Below are 18,163 nucleotides of genomic sequence, written 5' to 3'. Positions count from 1 at the left end.
CCATATTGTTGAAGCTGTTATCCTGGTTTCCTTCAAGAAACAATTATGCAAGATCCTCAGATCAATCTCCTTCAAGCAAACAAGCAGTCCTGATGGGTAGACTGACTTCTTCTTTTTTGTAAACTTTCTTGTGCTATTATATTCTTATAAAAATGATTAAACTATCCTTCTGATCCTTAGTTTCAGATGTCATGTTCATCTCTTTCCTGCAGAAACCTCATTATGCCTCGAATAGGCTGTGACACAGAATCCCATCGTTTCTTTACAGGACTTAAAGTACACTCAACACTGTCTGGGCTAACTCGCATGGTTTGGCACTTTTTTAATTAAGAAGGTTCAGGAACCAAGGTACAAGATTTCAAGCAGGATCCATGTGTGTAAATGCCAACTGTATCAGCCAATTCAATGTGTAGTCATACAAGAAGATGCCACAAATGCCCTTAAACACCAGTGATCCTTTACAATATGAAGAATTGATAGGCTGCAGTCTTTGGTGTTTAAGACATGGGAATCATTATTTTAGGGGTGCATATACAGTATCTATAATACTGTACATACATAGTATCTATGTGTTTTGGAGGGTATTATATATGCTTATAATCTACTAGCAATTACTACTAGCAAGAACAATAAAAAGGTCCACACCAGAGCACAATGACTTATTGGACCAGAGATCATTCTGGTTACTGTAGTGTTAAGTGGACTAAGAAGTGTCTCCTGGATGGGATCCTGGTTCAACACAAGGTTACCCCCAGTTATGCTTTTTCCCTCTTATACCGCTGGGTTTGCTGTGGACTTTCAATAAAGGCCAGAGGCCTGGCCATTACTTTATGCTACGTGTATGCGCACATCAGAAACAATAAAATGAATAGAGCAGCGATCATTTTAGCAATTGCTTTGAGTGGTATAGTCTCCTTAGGTTTTTATTGTTCCTCTTACATGTAAAACAAGAAAAAAATAATGTCTGTTAGATTGCATTTTCAAAGGGTTTTAAAAAGATGATTGTGTTGCCATTGAAATACTATCTATTTTGCATTAACATATCATAATTATTTATTTCATTCATTCCTTGCATTTATTTAGTACTTGCCCTCCCAAAGGATCTGAAAGTGTTTTACAACTAGCAGGAGACAATCTGCCTTCCCCCCCCCCACCCCCGGGTGTGGCAGCACCTTCTATAACGCAGTGTTCTGGGTCACCATAATAGGGCCTTGGTTTGGAAGCTTGGACAAGATCAGGCAACAAGGGGATAAAGCTGCTGCCCATTTTAACAAGTGCTAATTTGATATGAATATATTGATCGGTATTTTTAGGAGAGGATTGGGGAGTGTTCTTCTCTGAGAAATATATGAACTGCAATTGGTGATTGTTGGTCATAAATATACAGTAGATCAGGCTCACTGCTGTACCAGATGTGAAATCCCTGTTCAGCCAATTGTCTGGGAAAACATCACAGAACAAGCTTTTCCTTTAAAACCTGTGTGGGTACATGTGTATTGGCCATTGACTTTTACTGATGAGATTTGTGTATTGTAAGTGTATCAGGGGGAGGAGCACAAACTATGGTCAACTAGAATGACAGATATCAGCAGAGACATCAATGAACCCTGACATTGAAGTATTAGATCTAATTAGAAGTGGCTAGGTCAACTACAGTGGCCTAAGACAGCCCTCTGCCTGTGTTATTGCTCACACGTTCATCATTATCCTGCTGGTTACTATTATGGAGGTTTGCAATGAAATCTCTTGTCAGAGCAGACCATGCTGAAAGCATTAAAACGCACACGTGGAAATTAAAGCACCATAAAATACATTAAGGAAGAAGTTTCATAATGCTTTATCACTGAACTCATGGTGTCATCATTAAAGAGGGAAGATGATGGTGGATGCAGAAAATGTTGCACAAGTTATTTTTAAAGAGAAAGTCAGCTGTTGGAAGCCTGAAAGATTTAGAATGCTACCACATGCTGTAATAGTTATATGCTAACACTTGTCATGTTAATAATCATGACATTTTAACATACATTCAATCATTATAGAACAGCACCTCTGCTACTTTAAAACAATATTTCAAACTCCGGAAGATTGAGGTCTGCCTACCAATAATATACTTGGTAACGTATTGTATCATAGTATTGTTTGAAGGCAGAGGTGTTCATGTTGTTGTTATAATATCATATGTACTGTACATAAGACCTTCATATGTATTAACTTTGTTCTATTTATGTAGAAATACGAAATAGTTTTGTATATTTTATTTATGCTTATGCAATACATTACAATCAGTGGTCCTTTACACATAACGAAACCAATGCAAGTTCAATGCTGAAAAAAAAAACGTTTAATTACCAGTCGTTCAAAACATTGATTAAAAAAAAACTTTTAGGTTCATTTCTCTCACCTATACAGTATATAGCTCTTTTTATGATTAATGTCTGATAATTTTTTGGTTATAACTCTTGTTTTCTAATAAAATCGCCGATTTTCAAACGTATTTTCATACACTCAACACTTTAATTTAGGCCTATTCGATACTCGCTATGAAAGATGATTTTACAGGGGACGTTGGTATTGGTATAGACTCTATAGCGTATTATGTTTTAGACATTAACAATTCTTAGTGCAAATGGATTTATTCTTTTACCAAAAGGTAATTGAATTAGTAAGGGTTGTTTTTTGCATTATAAATTAAAAATATAACAATTTTGAGAGAGTGATAATACAAAAGAATTTAAGAATGTTAAATTTGTAAAACACTTTTGGACAATTTGCCACACAAAATACAAATCCCCTACAGTAATAACAAGTACTGTAAAATGATGGATGGTTTGTAGCGTTATCAAATTTACTCGAATAATTTGCTTTCACCTACAAATAGTAGGCCTAATAATAGTGTCATATTATTGGAAGGCTTATTTTTAAATAAATTCAAATCAATGATAATTATCGCTTTGTCCGAAATGTATTACGCATGAAAGGGCTAAAAATGTGAGTAGTCGTACAATTTACCGTCGATAATTCAGTTTTTTTGTCGATTGAATTTACTAAACCAAAGTCTGGTTTGAAGTCTCGTACCTGAACATCTTAATATTTAGAACTAGAACAGATGTCTGTTTACAATCTATTCTTAAATCTCTATCGAACAACTGAAAACAAGAAAAATGGCTAATTACAGCCAGGTGTTGAATAAGGACGTACTGTAGCTGTATTGAGTATACTGTGCATATGAGATCCAGGAAAATTACTGAGATAAAAATGCTCTGAAATACTATCCTCACTCTTCAAGCACGAAACTTTCGAATGCCTACCCACCTCTCAGCCTCTCTCCGTTCCTCACCATATATTTCGTACTGGTTTTAGTTTTTGGAAGCGCCTTTTATGGAACAGTAAATTCTGTTGTTTTTTTTTACTTCATACACATATACAGTGCACGGCTATACTTCTGCATCATTATCATCGTCACTATCATCATCATCATCTCCATCATCATTCAGTCTTGCTTATCTGGGGTGTTAAACAAGTTCCCCTTCACCGCACAATGATATTTCCTTCTACTTTCTGTAGCCTATATGCTGAGAAAATGATCAAGTTCACAATTGCATTACAGTAAAAATTAAATGTTATTTGCATTGATGACCCAACACATATAGTCTAACCTTCCCAAAGATACAAATGAAAGAGAGACCGCCCTGTAACAGGCCGCGCAGATGGCTTCTGCATAACTAGATGGTGGGATTTTAATAAATAGCAGTGCTCCGAGGAAAGAGCCACAGCCCGTCCTTTTCACGTTTCTCAATGGGACGAGAGGAATAGGGCGCCAGAATGGTTGACCCTAATCTGGTTCGCCTTCCGCCTTTTATTAATAGTAATTTAAATTCATTCAGAAAAAATACTGTTGGTTCCTTTTTCGGTAGAGGTGATGTAGTGATTAAAAGCTATTTTAAATGGTCTCTTCTTCCGGCCGGTGCAGTAGATATACACCAGGTAAAGTGATAACGCTGTCAGTTATTTAATTAGACATATGTAATTAGACATAAAGCAGTACTTGATTTCTGATTATGAGTGAACGTTGGAGTCTTACTGGAAAATATAGGTCGGATTTAGACCTATATATATATGGATTTATTATCAAGAGATGATAATATAGGTGAGAAAGTTTACATTAAAAATACGTCGCAGTTGCAATAAGAAACTCGATAATTTTCCTGTAACCCAATGCTAACCCTTCACCTTTGAAGCAAGTTATTTCTTAATTTTGGACAGATATATATATATTTTAAAATCAGACTTTCTGCAATTCGAAGATTTTTAACAATGCACACTAATCATGATTATATAATTACAAAATGTTATTTGAGGAAGTATAAGGTTTGCACCCCCAACCCGATTTTTATTTAATCATTAAGCTGATTATTAATTTATTTAATATCCGCTCTTACATGTCAAAGTACTGATATACAAAAAATATTACAAGTGACTTACATCTGAGATAGACTGACAGACACACAAGCTGGTGAAACGTCTTCCTAATTAGCAGATGCTACAGGCATTTACGCATGCTGAAATACACAGTACTTGTACTTTCCTGAATGATCTGTGAGTATGTCATACTTGGTGATTAATGCAAAGTGAATTATTGTTTCGTGATGTCAATTAAAATGACTTGAAAGGAAAAATTGTATAAGAATTTTAAAATGGTATTTTTGGCGAAAGACTCAAATTCGCGGTCTTCCATAATATTTTAGATAGTATACATTTTACATTATTATATCAACACGGTGTCTGGAAATGAGAGACTATTAATATAATTTCCAAATCCGTTAGAAAGGTCTCATAAATATTAAAAATACTGTTAAAATAATGTAGGTAACACGTGGTAATATATACTGTACATTACATACTATCTGTGTATACCGTAATCACTTTTAATTATCAATGTATTTAACGAAAGCAGCCAAACAAGCTGTGTACTACTGTATATGCCTGTATCAGTAACTGTAACGGCATAAATAAACTCACTAAGAGTATCAATACTTTGCTTGCAAGTCCAATAATGACTCATAAACAAATGAAGCTGTACCTGTCTAATGAATGCAATACTGTATATGAACAGACTTTACTTTTTAAATCATTCTAAATTAAGATTTTAACATAGCATATGTTTTCTATTCTGTTATATATTGCTTATGAAATATGCCCACCATAGAAAAAAACAATGCAATCATCATAATTCATGTTTTTTAAAATACTTTTGCAAGGATTCATTCAAATAAAGAAAGAAAAGATATAGTATAGACCCACTGGAGGCCACACTTAGGTTCAAAGCAGGCGTATAGCCGTTGACAGCTGTGCTCTTTCCAGAGACATAGTACAGAGAGGAGTAGGAATATTTGTTTAATTCAAGAAGGTTGCTTTCCATGTAATGACGTTTAACTGAGAGCAATGTAGAGTGTCTCCGCCGATCCTTGAAGAGAATTGGATGCGAAAATGGAGTTCATTTAGTTTGAACTACGAACTCTCCGGTGGGAATATTTTATCTGAGACCAGTCGGTCGGCTACCAGATGGAAATGAAGACTGTCAGGATAAACAGTCAGGCTTTTAAACAAGTTAAGGCAGGCTATGGGCTTCTAGCAAACTGTTTTTAATCATAATAATAGATAATATTCTTCGAAATTCTCCAAAAAGACTATTGGCAGATTACCAAATTTTAGACTCCTCTTAGAAATATTGCATCTCATATTCATGTGAAGATACACAATTGCTTTTTAAAATTGCCCGAGACGTAGCAGAAGAAATCTTAAATGGTTTTATCTTCTTTCAATTAAAGTCCACGTAATACTCCGATAATTCCATTACTGTAATTGTTACAATTTTGTATGCTTTGATTGGTAAGCCTCTTTTTAACAGTTTTTTCTTTGTTGCAGTTAAACGTACATTCTGCAAAATTCTTTCAAACGCGCTGTGATCCAAGCTATTATTGTCTATAAAGTGTCACGTATTAAAACGAATCTCCCATGATACAAATTTCTAGACATCAACAAAGCTGTTGTGCGCAAATCTTAAGTCATGCAGCTGGTAAGTTCATGCAGCTCCAGGAAACTACTGTATGTCATTGGTGTGAAGCTCTAGGCCCTGTATTTATGGGCTAAACCCTACAAGGTGCTGCTTCCGTGTCACCCACCCCTACTCCCGAAACCCCTCCTTCTTTATTCTCACCTGTCGCCTACTAAGGGAACACTTCCGCCCACTTGTGGCAAACCCTGGGTTCCCATTGGCTTATGGGCGGGGCCTGTGGCTGTGGTGACGTCATGGTCGCCCCTGCAGTGTGAATGAATCAAGCTGCCTCCGATCCATACCAAAAGACCACAAGCAAGAACCCGCAGGCGCCGCGAATTTCCCAGGATAAAATTATCCCACGACTGCAAGATCGGGAAAACAACACATATCTACGCTATAAGAGGGCCGTATTTGTGCATACTTTATATTTTTATTTTGATGTTCTCGCTAGAAGAACTCTTCATCCCTTGCTTATAATTGCTGTTGCCTTTTAAACATATTTTTTGGGGGGAACACAATGATGCAAAGTGCAGCTGCACTAGCAGCAGAGAGTCCAGCTAAGGGTCTTCCAGAGCTGCTTGGAGTGCCAATGCAACGTAAGGAATTTTCTTCCTTTTATATTGATTAATTAATAAAGCAACTGGCAGACATACGGTTTGAAATGCTGCAGAGCACTGCGAGGGAATCGTAGCTTTTAATTAAACCGCACAGGCAAAATGAAGGAAGAAGAAATGGATGGAGACAGTAGGATTTTGTGTTATGCGTATATATACAGTATGTAAACGTGTTCTTTGGTGTGGGGTTTATATGTGCATACGCAAATGCACATACAGTACATTCTGACGCGCTTCGGATTAAAGCCCTCCAAAGCAAGAGCGGTGAATGTTAGTATTTTGTGTCTTACTTTTTTTCTGATATATACAGTATGTGTATATGTGCTATCTGGGGATTTTTGAAATACGTTCTTATCTGTGTGTGCCAGGATACTTCTATCATGTTTCAAGCTTGTGGTCAAGTTATGCTCTTCGCTACTGTGTTGGATCTCCGTCAGTCGCTAGGTTGGTACTGTACATTGTAAAGGAAGGATTAATTGTGACACTTGTTCACTAATCCACTCTCTCTGCTCTATGACACAATTCTGTAAATAACAGAGAGTTCATTATATCTTTGCGGGCTTTCCTCCCTTCTCCCTATAGCTGACCCCCAGCTGTCATGAGCGACAAATCCCAAATGTTGCAGTTTTAACTGTTGTTTTACTGTTACTGGCACTAATGTTTCATGCTGTACCGGCCTTCCGCAGACCTGCATTAGAAACTTAGTCATAAAACACAAAGTAGGTGACTAACAGCATTTCAGCTGAAGAAGGCTCCACGGCCGAAACGTTGTTTTCTTTTTCAACATGAAATAAACCTATTAGTTGTTCCTTTGCGACTAAGAGCATTGACGAGTTTAAAGTTTAAAACTAACAACAGCATTTTTCATCTCCTCTCTGTATTATTAATTCATTGTGAGTTAAGAAGAAGATCTTTGCTGTTTTATACTGTTATTTTATAAAGTAATATAGATATTACTTATTATTAAATTAATTCAAAATGAAATTTCAATATTGTTTAGCCTACTATGAAATACCTCCTATAACTTAAATATAAACTCTACAAACTAACTCTCACGTAAGTAAAAAAAAAGAGGTCTTTAGAAATATACAACATATTAAATTCTATTTAATTGAATAAAAATGTGAAAAAAACAGCATACATATAGGATGTTAGACTGAAACGAGACATATAAGCCCTTACAAATATTGTCAGAAAATTATCGCTTTGCCGAAAAATAAGAAATGCCATTAAGGGAATACATTAACAGTAAATCTCCATTAGATTCGAAGTAAAGAAATACTTATTATCTTCACGTCTGCTCTTTATTTGCGCGATGTTAATCTACTTCATAATCTGATCACCCAATCAAGATGAAGCTTGTTTCAGATACATTCTCGGTCTAATTATAAATCTTCGACCCATTCCACTCAGCTTCTGTAGTCAAGAAATGAGGTTTATTTTGATTTACTGCGAAATAGGACTTTGCTTTCAAAATAATAATTTCATAAGTAAGTTAATTCCATTCTTTGGTTTACCTTCCACTTAATTTTTAAGCATGCGGTTAAGAGACCACTAACTGTTCACATGCGCCTTGCATTTCAAGCAGAGTATACCGGGAATCTACCAATACTGATATTGATTTATATTAGCATTTTATTCTTTAACTGGATCTATTTGTAATAGTACAGTATATTATAAATGTTGTATAGGAGACTATTCTTCATTGGTAATATTATAAAATAAATCAGTAATAGTAATGTATGTACTAATATACTAAGAATTAAATATGAGTATTCACTCATTTGTTGAACATATTTTGTACAATGCACCCTAAACATACAGTATATAAAAAATTAAACCCTCGGGCTCCGGTATATATATATACAAATTCTATCTGAAAATATGCACTAATTAAAACTGCAGCATACTGACTTTTGTCAAATGTGTTAGAATTTGTGTTCTAAATTGTTATATGTACATGTTTGGTTTACAAATTACATCGCTATACAAATTATGAAAAACGGTTATTAAAACAGTTTAAGATGCGATAGTAGTCATATTTTAGTTTTTCGTCTTCTTCTGTTAAATAAAATTTAACAATAATATAGCTGGAAATATAGATACACAAATATTATTATCAGCAGAAGAATTGCATTTGGACCTTTTTTATTATTACTTGTATTAAACACTAGAACTAATGTAATTTTACTTAAATCTACCACGCGTTTGATATTATGTTTTACAACGCCCCCGAGAACTATTGCAATACTAACAGCAACAATAATAATGGTGATACTTTTTCGAAAAAATAAATACTGAAACTACGATTTAGTTGAGAATATACTGGCCGTTACAAAATATATTCTTAAATATTTTTGCTGCTTTAGAAATATTTAATCATTTATAAACATGTTAACCTTAATCTATAAACATGTTTTTTTATAATAAATATTGAACCTTATGGTTTTAACACTCATTATCTTCTAACAAAACCTACAAATGTGTTAGAATTGACAAACTCGTAGTTTCGTAGAACTGACTCCGTAGTTTCATATATCCAAAGTCCATGTAATGCGGTCTCGGGCTCTCTCTTGTCTGGAATTTATATGTTATATTTTGAGCCTTTCAAAGACATTGTTTTCAGTGTTGTGCACATTGCATCCGTTTTGAAAGAGAGTTCGTGGAATGCGCCCAGATTACGGTTCATTGTGGCTCTGAGTCGGATGTCAGTAGAAAGTGGAATACAGGTGTCAGGTTTCTGGTCGGCGCGTCGCCGTGAAGTAACGACAGAGTTTTGAAGCTTTAAGGCCTCAAGTCCCAGGTGAACTGAGGTTATCTATAATGGACATTAGGCTACGTCAGCAGACCGGTGAGGATAGCCAAACCCGTGTGGCATTCCTCAAGACGAGAATCCAGAGACTGAAGCAAACGAGAGCTAGACAGTAGAACAGGTCTAAGGCGCTCTGGCGAGGGAGGGAATGGGAACTTTACAGAGGTCAGTAACTCTGCTGGTTTACTATAGAACTTTGACGGCGCTGTCCATTCAGCACCTCGCCAGAAGAGTTTTTTCCTTTAAGAAAACACATCCAGAAATCGTAGGGCAACGGCTTTTATTGCAATATGAAACAATATTTCACAACGGTTTTCACAATTTCAAATGGGACATGAGGCTTAAAAATACAATAAGAAACAGCTGTCCGTCAGAAACTGACAATATGGCCTAATGTGTATATGCAGTCCCTCCTCATCGGAATAGCATGCATTGAGTTCCTTTCCACTTATAAATTGATGTCGTAATTTCTTCTAAGCGAAGTCTTTCACCAATGGTATTCCGATTTCAGATTTATGACATTTTAGCATGTGTTGATATGCAACGCAAAGTTTATTCTATTTATTTTAAAAGTGTAGACTCACATTTTAAATGAGTTGTGAAGCAAGTAAAAAGCATTATTGATTAACTTGAAGAACGCCCGACCTGCTGTAAGAGATGCGAGATAGTATAGTAGTTTCACTTGTTAGAACATGGAACATGAAGAGGCATTTTAAGCAGATATTATACGTACAGGTATCTTTAGAAAATAACAGGCGAACAGTGATTCGTTGACGTTTTCTAGGAGTATTTTAAGGGTTTCAACACAAACAGCCAGCAATGGGTTATCTAACAAGTATGTTTTTAACAAAAGCAAGTTTTCATTGCTGGTTTTAAGCTACATTAAACTGCTCTTTAAAATTAAAATGTAAAAAAAAAATATTTTAATATACCATGTATTGTTTACAAAAAATGTCAAGTTTAAATATATTTTTTTAATTGTTAATTTCTGAAAGTAACAGTACTCACATACAGTACATCCAAATATTAGATTTTTTTATACGAACTAAGCGATAGCCTGGTTTAACCTCAAACTCCTGCTTTGTTAGAGGTATAATATTGCAAGTTTAAACCATACAAACTAGTACTACGCAATTCTGGGTTATGATTAGCAAACAAAAATTACACATTTTTATAAACACACCATTGTTGTTGTCGTCGTCATCACCGTCATCGTCGCACAGCTTTTTTTACGGCAAAAAATAATTTTGTAGTGTGGAAAAATTAGAAATTGTGTTTTCGATGTGTCGTTCATAACAAAAATAATGTAAGATCTTATTGCTGTCTTATTTGTAAACGGACAGTACAAGCCCATTTTAGTATTAATATTCAAATGTACTTTTCTATTATATATAACTACTTTGTATTTTATTGTTTTCAAAATTACCTGAGGTTTATATCGTGGTGTATATAGGTTTAGTTCACCTAAAATCTTGGCATGGCGGAAAACCGAGCAAAATACATCATTTAAAAGTTAGAAATATTCATTTTTATTTTTCTTACACTTTCAAAGGTGAACAGAAATATCATAAAAGAGTCATGTATTTTGTAAAATAATGGTATTGCCCATCGCTTACTGTACATACGTTTTCACTCCTGTTATTCTGTTCATCTACTGAATTACGCTCTACATTTTTCAGCTTTCAAAAGTGTAAACACTTTCAAAATAATTTTCTGTGACCACGGAAAATGCTTATTTAATATTCGGCTTTATCCAATGTGGCTACAAACAATGAACAATGAAATTTTAATGCATGAATATATAATACAGAAAGGAACTACTATACTGTAACATCAAATGATACTGCAACCAAAACAAAATGTTACAAAAATTAAAAATGCAAAGCTGTAGTGTACTGTTCACAGTAGGTGTAACAAAAGCAACAAAACACAGAAACTACAGTTACAGTAGAAATCAATCATACAGTCTAAGGGCGGACACTGGCATTGAGGAAGTTTCCACCGTAAAGGTAAACGAGGAGATCGAGCGTATTGATTGCCATGGCAGTTACACAAAACATGAACTTGGTTTTGTGTTGAATTGTGTTGAGTTTAAGGGAGTTCCAGTCCACCTTTTGCGTTGAAATCGATGCTCTAGGTGGGTGCCACTAGACCCAGTCCTTCAGCTCAGTCACCACGCAAGGCAACATGGGGGACGCTTTCGCGTGATCGATCTAGAATGGTCCACACGTGCTTAAAGGGGATTTCATACCAGGTGACCAGCCTGGCCCCAATTTCCTGCCCCTTTTTTGATATGTGGGGTCCACTGGATGAGTGATTTGGAGCACATATTAGAAATATATCTCTCTTTGGACCATTGGATCCATTGTTGGACCAAAATCCATTGTTTTATACTGACCCTTGTTTGATATTGCGCACATGGATGTCGAGGCTTAATGTAGTCTGTACAATCTGTGGATTCTGAAATCACCGGAATAGACGTATTGAAAGTCTAAGTACTGGTTTCGTCAAATCAGTTCGTGTGAGAGTCTGGTCAAAACCGAAATCCATACTCCATGGTACAGATGTTATTACATTTAGACATGTGCCCCACAGTCAAACCTTAGAAGTGGGACATCTCTAAGTTAAAATCTGTCAAAACGCCATTTAAACATTGATTTAATTTTATGATTAGGTGTATATGCCTCGCATGCAATTAATTACAAACAGCCTAACAGCAAGCAGGAAATCTATGAATTAAAAAATGTAGGACAGTTTCATCTTTGTCATCCTCGTGAAAAAAAATCATCAAGTAATTTTACATGACAAGAAGGTTAATTGAACAAAACCTACATGCAGACCACGAAATTCCCCCCAGAAACAAATTCAATCTACTTTATGTTTTTAAGGTGTGAGCAAAACTGAATACGATATACACAGTACTTAGCGGAATGGCTTATTATAGGTTGCAGTACTTGTATTAATTAAGATAGCTGTTCTTAAACCTTAACAGGGTTAGGTATTTGTTACAATAACGAGAACATTGCCAGGTTTTTCTTACATGTGTGTGTACTGTATACTGCACATTTACACATACCCACATACAGACGTTACTCCTGTACTTCCCAATAAACGTACACTGTAGAGTAAATGGTGAAAAAATGCTTTATTGATCAGTCCTTCATTTGCCAAAAACGTTAAGTTCAGAAGTAACTTTGCATAAAACTACCATTAATATAATGGAGTTTATACAGAAGAACACTGATTTTTGCTAATTATATTTTTAATCACATCCAAGGTGTAAATCAGTAGAAAAATATGTTTTGGTCTTTAAAAAAACGTGTGAGTCATTATTAGGAATAGTTGCTGGTATTTCTATTATTTTCAGATTCTGAAAAATCTCTAAATTATCGCGAGACACCGCTTATTTTCTTGAGTTACAGCGCACATTCACTGCAGGTAATACATAAACGTACACACATTTTCAGTGGCGAAACCTACACGTTTGATGATTCCAATATTTAATTTTGTGATATATAATAATTCTATGACATATGTCTATTATATAATACTGTTATAGTACCTAGCCACAATTTTAATTAAAATCGAGCACGCAAATTAAGAAAATAAAGAAAATGACTGATATCACTACCGGCCATCTTGCATTTGATCTTTATAAATATTACTATTATTATTACATTGTTTTTAATTTGTTCCTCAATGATACATTATATTGTAATTTAGTTTTCAATGAACATTTTTTTTCAGACTCGTGTTAATAGTATAATAGTATAATACTATATATATAATACTGCTTTCATTGCTTTACTATTTGCTTTTATTGTAGTGGTTTAAAGAATGGGACATATACCATTTCTATATTAATTGCTCTTGTGCTGATGGAATAAATTAGGCTGCATTTTGTTATTTTTTTCTCCTGCAGAAATTCCCCAGTGCGCGGGCTGCAGTCAACACATCCTGGACAAGTTTATCCTGAAGGTGCTGGACAGACACTGGCACTCCAAGTGCCTGAAGTGCGCCGACTGTCACGCTCTGCTGGCGGAGAAGTGTTTCTCGCGGGCGGGGAACGTCTACTGCAAAGAGGATTTCTTCAAGTGAGTGGGACTGTTTCCGTGCTTTCTACCCGCACACACGGTGTCCTGCTTGTCTGTCTTTTTTTTCCCCCTCACAAGTAGTTTCACACTGGCAAAACATGAAATCGGGCAACCTTAAATACATTGCACGTCAGTGGAGAAAGCACTCGACTGGATTTGTACAGTAAATGATTTTTATTTGCAAGCAAGTTTGTAAGCAATTTCACCATTATGTTTCCGTAACACTGCCATAGTTGAATATGATTTACAAAACAATACATATTTTGATTATTTTATTTGAAGTATTTCTAAAGGGGAATATTTATAGTTTAGTTGTCTTAATAGAATTAAGATTAAGGTTCACGGCGACATTTCTAAAACCTTCTCTTCATTTGCTCTAGTTCTGTGCGAATCCTATTTTGAAATGTCTTGTACGGTAGGAATGCAACCGAAACAAGTCAGACTCGTTGATTGAGTATTAAACACCGTTTTACGTCGCTGTATTTGTATTTATATTTTCACTCTGTATTGGTGTTTATTATTAAATGTTAACAAGGAAAAAGAAGCCTGTGTGCTAGCTGAATGAAATAATAATTTAACTGTGCTAATACGGTGTTACGTGAGACTCATTCCGATGAGGGCATTGATAGTAGAAGGTGGCTTTGAGTGTTTTCCAGAATTCATTCGCATTTTCATTAACACCAAAAATATGAGAATATTTTATTTTAAATCAGCAGTTATACGATTTTATTCTGACTCTCCAATCATACCATAACACATGATTATAAAGTGACATTTCAGATTGTTCTTTTCTGTTATCGGATCATCATAGATATATTGTAACCACAACTAAGGTGCACGTTTATACATTGAAATAAGTAGAGCTAAGTGCATGCTGTGGATTATATCTTCGAAAAATTACTAGTCATAGCAAGTACCTCAAAGAAACACTCAATCGATAAGACACAGTACTGCAGTTGTTCCTGTTTGATGCCTAGATACTGTACCTTCTTATTCAGATTTTGTTAACGTTTGTTCTCCTTATGAATAATGCTTATAGATTTGGTACATTCGAAGATGCTGTAGTGTAAACTGTGATAATAGCTACACACAACTTTGTATCCGACAAGAGCAGACAGAGCTTTTGCTCACTGACACAAATCCGTGACTTGCTAGACATTAATTTGAGTTTTTTGTCCGCCTTTCTTTCAAATCCAGTTCAAAATCCCTAGAGACCCTCGGGCCTTGTTCTGGGTTGACTGGAGCTAGCGTTGTATCATGGCAAATTGAAATCTTCAGACGCTGCCTATCACATTCAAACTGAAAGACACGCAAATAGACTTTCAGAATGGTTTAGGAATAACATCTCTTTCATCAGGTTGATTCGTGTTACCCGTCTTTCAGTGGGGACTACAATGAGACGTTTCTCATTTTAGCGGTATCCAGAAGCTGGTCTTAATTCAGCACATTTTTCTTCATATTCTTTGGACAACTTATTTTTTACCATTTCTGTTCACTCTCCGTTTCTTGAATATTAGTGCCAGCTGTTAGTTCGTTTCACATTAGAAAATCAATCGCTAAGATCTTCAACCCTTTAAGTAATTATTTTCATTGTAAATCTATATTTTCGATTGTTCTTTCGCGAGTAATTACTCACTGACTTATTTAACTTACTGTCTTCGCTTGGGACGGTCTGGGGCAAAGCATCAGAATAAAAAGGTGTAATGCACAAATATTTTTAATAATAATTGTTTTTGTTTTAATTGATGTTAATACTTAAAAAATCGTTCTGCATTTACTGTTCCTCCGTCAAGCACGATGAAGAGTGTATAACACTATTTGTACAATTGTGTTAAATATGGTAAAAAGTAACAAATACGGGCAAGTTTATGCAGAATTGATCTTTATTCCAAAAGTGGCCTTCTGCATTATTCTGTGAATAATGCTCACTGATTTCTGTCCTTGTGCAATGGAAAAACGCACACATAAATATTATTCTTTAATTTAAAATGGAAATATTGACGAGTACTACGAATTTATTCCTCACCATTATTTTGGGTCCTGCTGTGACTAGGAGGTATTGACATGTTAATTCATAATACTAAAGCATAATAATAATAATAATAATAATAATAATAATAATAATAATAGTAACTATCATCTGCTTTATACTATACGGTGTTGCGGGAACCATCATCAACATCACCATAATTATGAATTACTCCTAAAGTGGTGACCTATTTTTATGAATAGTTTTATATTCCCTGTGTTCCTTTTATGCAGAAAAGAGTCCAAGTAACGGCACATTCTGATCATTGTCCACCTTGGTTTTCTAGTTCTTGGTCTTAGAAGAAGTCTGTATGTTTTACATATGTACAGTACCTCAACACAAAGAGTCAGAATGTGATTATTTACTCAAACCAAATATCAATATCAAATATTTGTGTTTATTTTCCTCCTAGGGGGGTTAAATGCCCTCTTTTTCTGCCTTTATATCCGTATGCCTCTACACTTTATTCAAGGGTTTCCAGACAAGTCTAATGTACATGTCTTTTTAGTTTTATTTCTGAATGTTAATCTCATGGATTTTGAATGGTTTAGCCCTATGGAGAACCATGCAAACTCCTCACAGAGGGTGTTCCAGGCTGGAATCAAGATAGCAGTTGTGCTATCCAAAAACTGAGTTTCACAGTTAATTACAGAATAATAAATGGCTTTAATTCTATGAATTTCTTTAGTCAGAATAGGAGAAATGGATGTATCTGTGAGGTCTGGCAAAACACCACATTGTGGCTGTATAAAAGTGAAATGAATATTCAGTCTAAAGCACACTTTTAATAAGTAGAAAATAAATGGGGAATTTTTAAGTACTGAGATGTGTTGGATGGTTCAGGGGTTTAAATGAATGACTTCTTAAAACTTGCTTAGATTAACGGCTGGGGTGACTTTTAACTACGGTAATAATGAAACGATTTTTTACCACTAATAATATAGGAAAGAAAAGACATAGTAAGCATGCTAAACTAACATGACATGCATGGTTTTTACACTAAAAGACATCAATGTCCTGTGTTATATAACGAGATCATATAGTACTTCATAATTTAAGTAATTTAAGTGGCATTGAGGTCTTCATGGGTTACAATGACTAAAAACTAATAAATTGCTTCTGTCTGACTTATTTCCCAGTCTTAAAGAAATTATGGATCTGATTCACAGGTTCATAATTAGGATATGTCCACTCTCACGAACACCTATTCATAAAAAGGAGGACAGAACTGAACTAGACTGTCTTATTGTAGACCAAGCAGACTTCCTTTTTTTGTAAATGTTATGGAAACAATATGGTTAAATTAGAAGAATATTAAATGGCATTTTAAGAGTTACGCAACATGGGATTGACAGGGAAGTTCTTATTTAGCTGGAATTCTTCACACCAGCAACAGGGCAGATGATAACACTAAAACAGATGACATATGTTATATATGTAGATTTACAGAAAACTTAAAAAAAAACATTTTATTCCTAATGAAAAGCAATAGGAATCTAATTAACGCTTGTACGAGGATCAAGGACTGGTTAATAAACAGGAAATAGCACATCTTCTTAAGGTATATAACCTCTGAATGAACAGATGTAAGTAGTGGTGTACAGCAGGGTTCTGTTTTAGGCCAGCTGCTCTTCCTGATCTATATCAAGGAACAATCTGGATATAGTAAGAAAACATGTTAAATTTGCTCATGATTCAAAATTAGGGGAGTCCAAAAAACAGGTAGGGTGTAAACAATAGAATTATCCAAAGTCTTAGAAAAAATCAGGATTGGGCAGACACTAGGCATATTAAATTCAATGTTGACAAACATTGCAAAGCAGTCTATAGAGGGAGTAGGAACATATTCTATATGAATCCTGTTGAGCAGCAGGAAGCAGGAAAAGGTTCTGGGTGTTTATTGTAGATTTTTGTACATAATGAAGACATTGCTAGGCAGTAAAAAAACAGAATGCTTTGATAGATAGTGAAAAATGTGTAATTTAAATCAAGAAAAACTATGCACAATGCAATAGAAAGACTTCATTTAGAGTATTGTACTTGGTGTTGTTCAGCATATCATAAAACCGGATATTCTTGGTTTAGAAAGAGTTTAAAGAAGTGCAACTAAATGGATTTCTTGTCTCAGGGTGTTGTTATACAAAGACAGGTTAAAGGAGCTAAGCCACTTCAGTGTTTAAGTATATAAAGTCCTATGGGGTAAATATAGGGTCAAACCAGGGAATTATCTTACACGCAGTAGAAAAACAAAGATGTTGGCTCCCAGCTGAAGGGAACTAAAAGAGAACTGACTTAGCGCAGGGTAAACGAAAGGCCCAGACTCTGAGATCTATCAAGGAGCGGAAGGATGGAGTTTTTGATTTACTTAGTGAAAATAAGAAAGATGGACCAAAAGGCCTCCTATCAATTGCAACCTTTCTAACATACTTGTCTTCTGCTTCATTTGCATGTCCTCCATTTCTTCCCTGTTCCATTGCAGTTTAAATGTCACTCCTTTGTCTGTCTGTGCCCAAGCGTTGTTTCCCTCCGGTCTCAGTCCTACAGAAGCCTCTTGCT

At 35.2% G+C, this 18,163-nt stretch overlaps 1 protein-coding gene across 2 annotated transcripts in view; it reads left to right on the top strand.

Annotated features, from left to right (window-relative positions):
- The window catches only part of lhx4 (LIM homeobox 4), a 49,354-nt gene that overhangs the window by 11,496 nt on the left and 19,695 nt on the right, over positions 1 to 18,163 (top strand). The window contains exons 1-2 of one of the 2 annotated variants that reach the window (XM_088927812.1): positions 6,576 to 6,654; positions 13,407 to 13,578. In XM_088927812.1, coding sequence (XP_088783938.1) covers positions 6,576 to 6,654; positions 13,407 to 13,578 — 251 coding nt within the window. Of the gene's footprint in view, positions 1 to 6,575; positions 6,655 to 13,406; positions 13,579 to 18,163 lie in introns of those variants that run through there. The other variant, XM_088927811.1, reaches the window with a different exon arrangement.

The sequence above is a fragment of the Atractosteus spatula genome, chromosome 11, assembly GCF_055471065.1.
Source record: "Atractosteus spatula isolate fAtrSpa1 chromosome 11, fAtrSpa1.hap1, whole genome shotgun sequence".
In the NCBI taxonomy this organism is placed as follows: domain Eukaryota; kingdom Metazoa; phylum Chordata; class Actinopteri; order Semionotiformes; family Lepisosteidae; genus Atractosteus; species Atractosteus spatula.
Note: the sequence above shows the minus strand (reverse complement) of the source record. Positions and strands in the feature narration are given on the sequence as shown.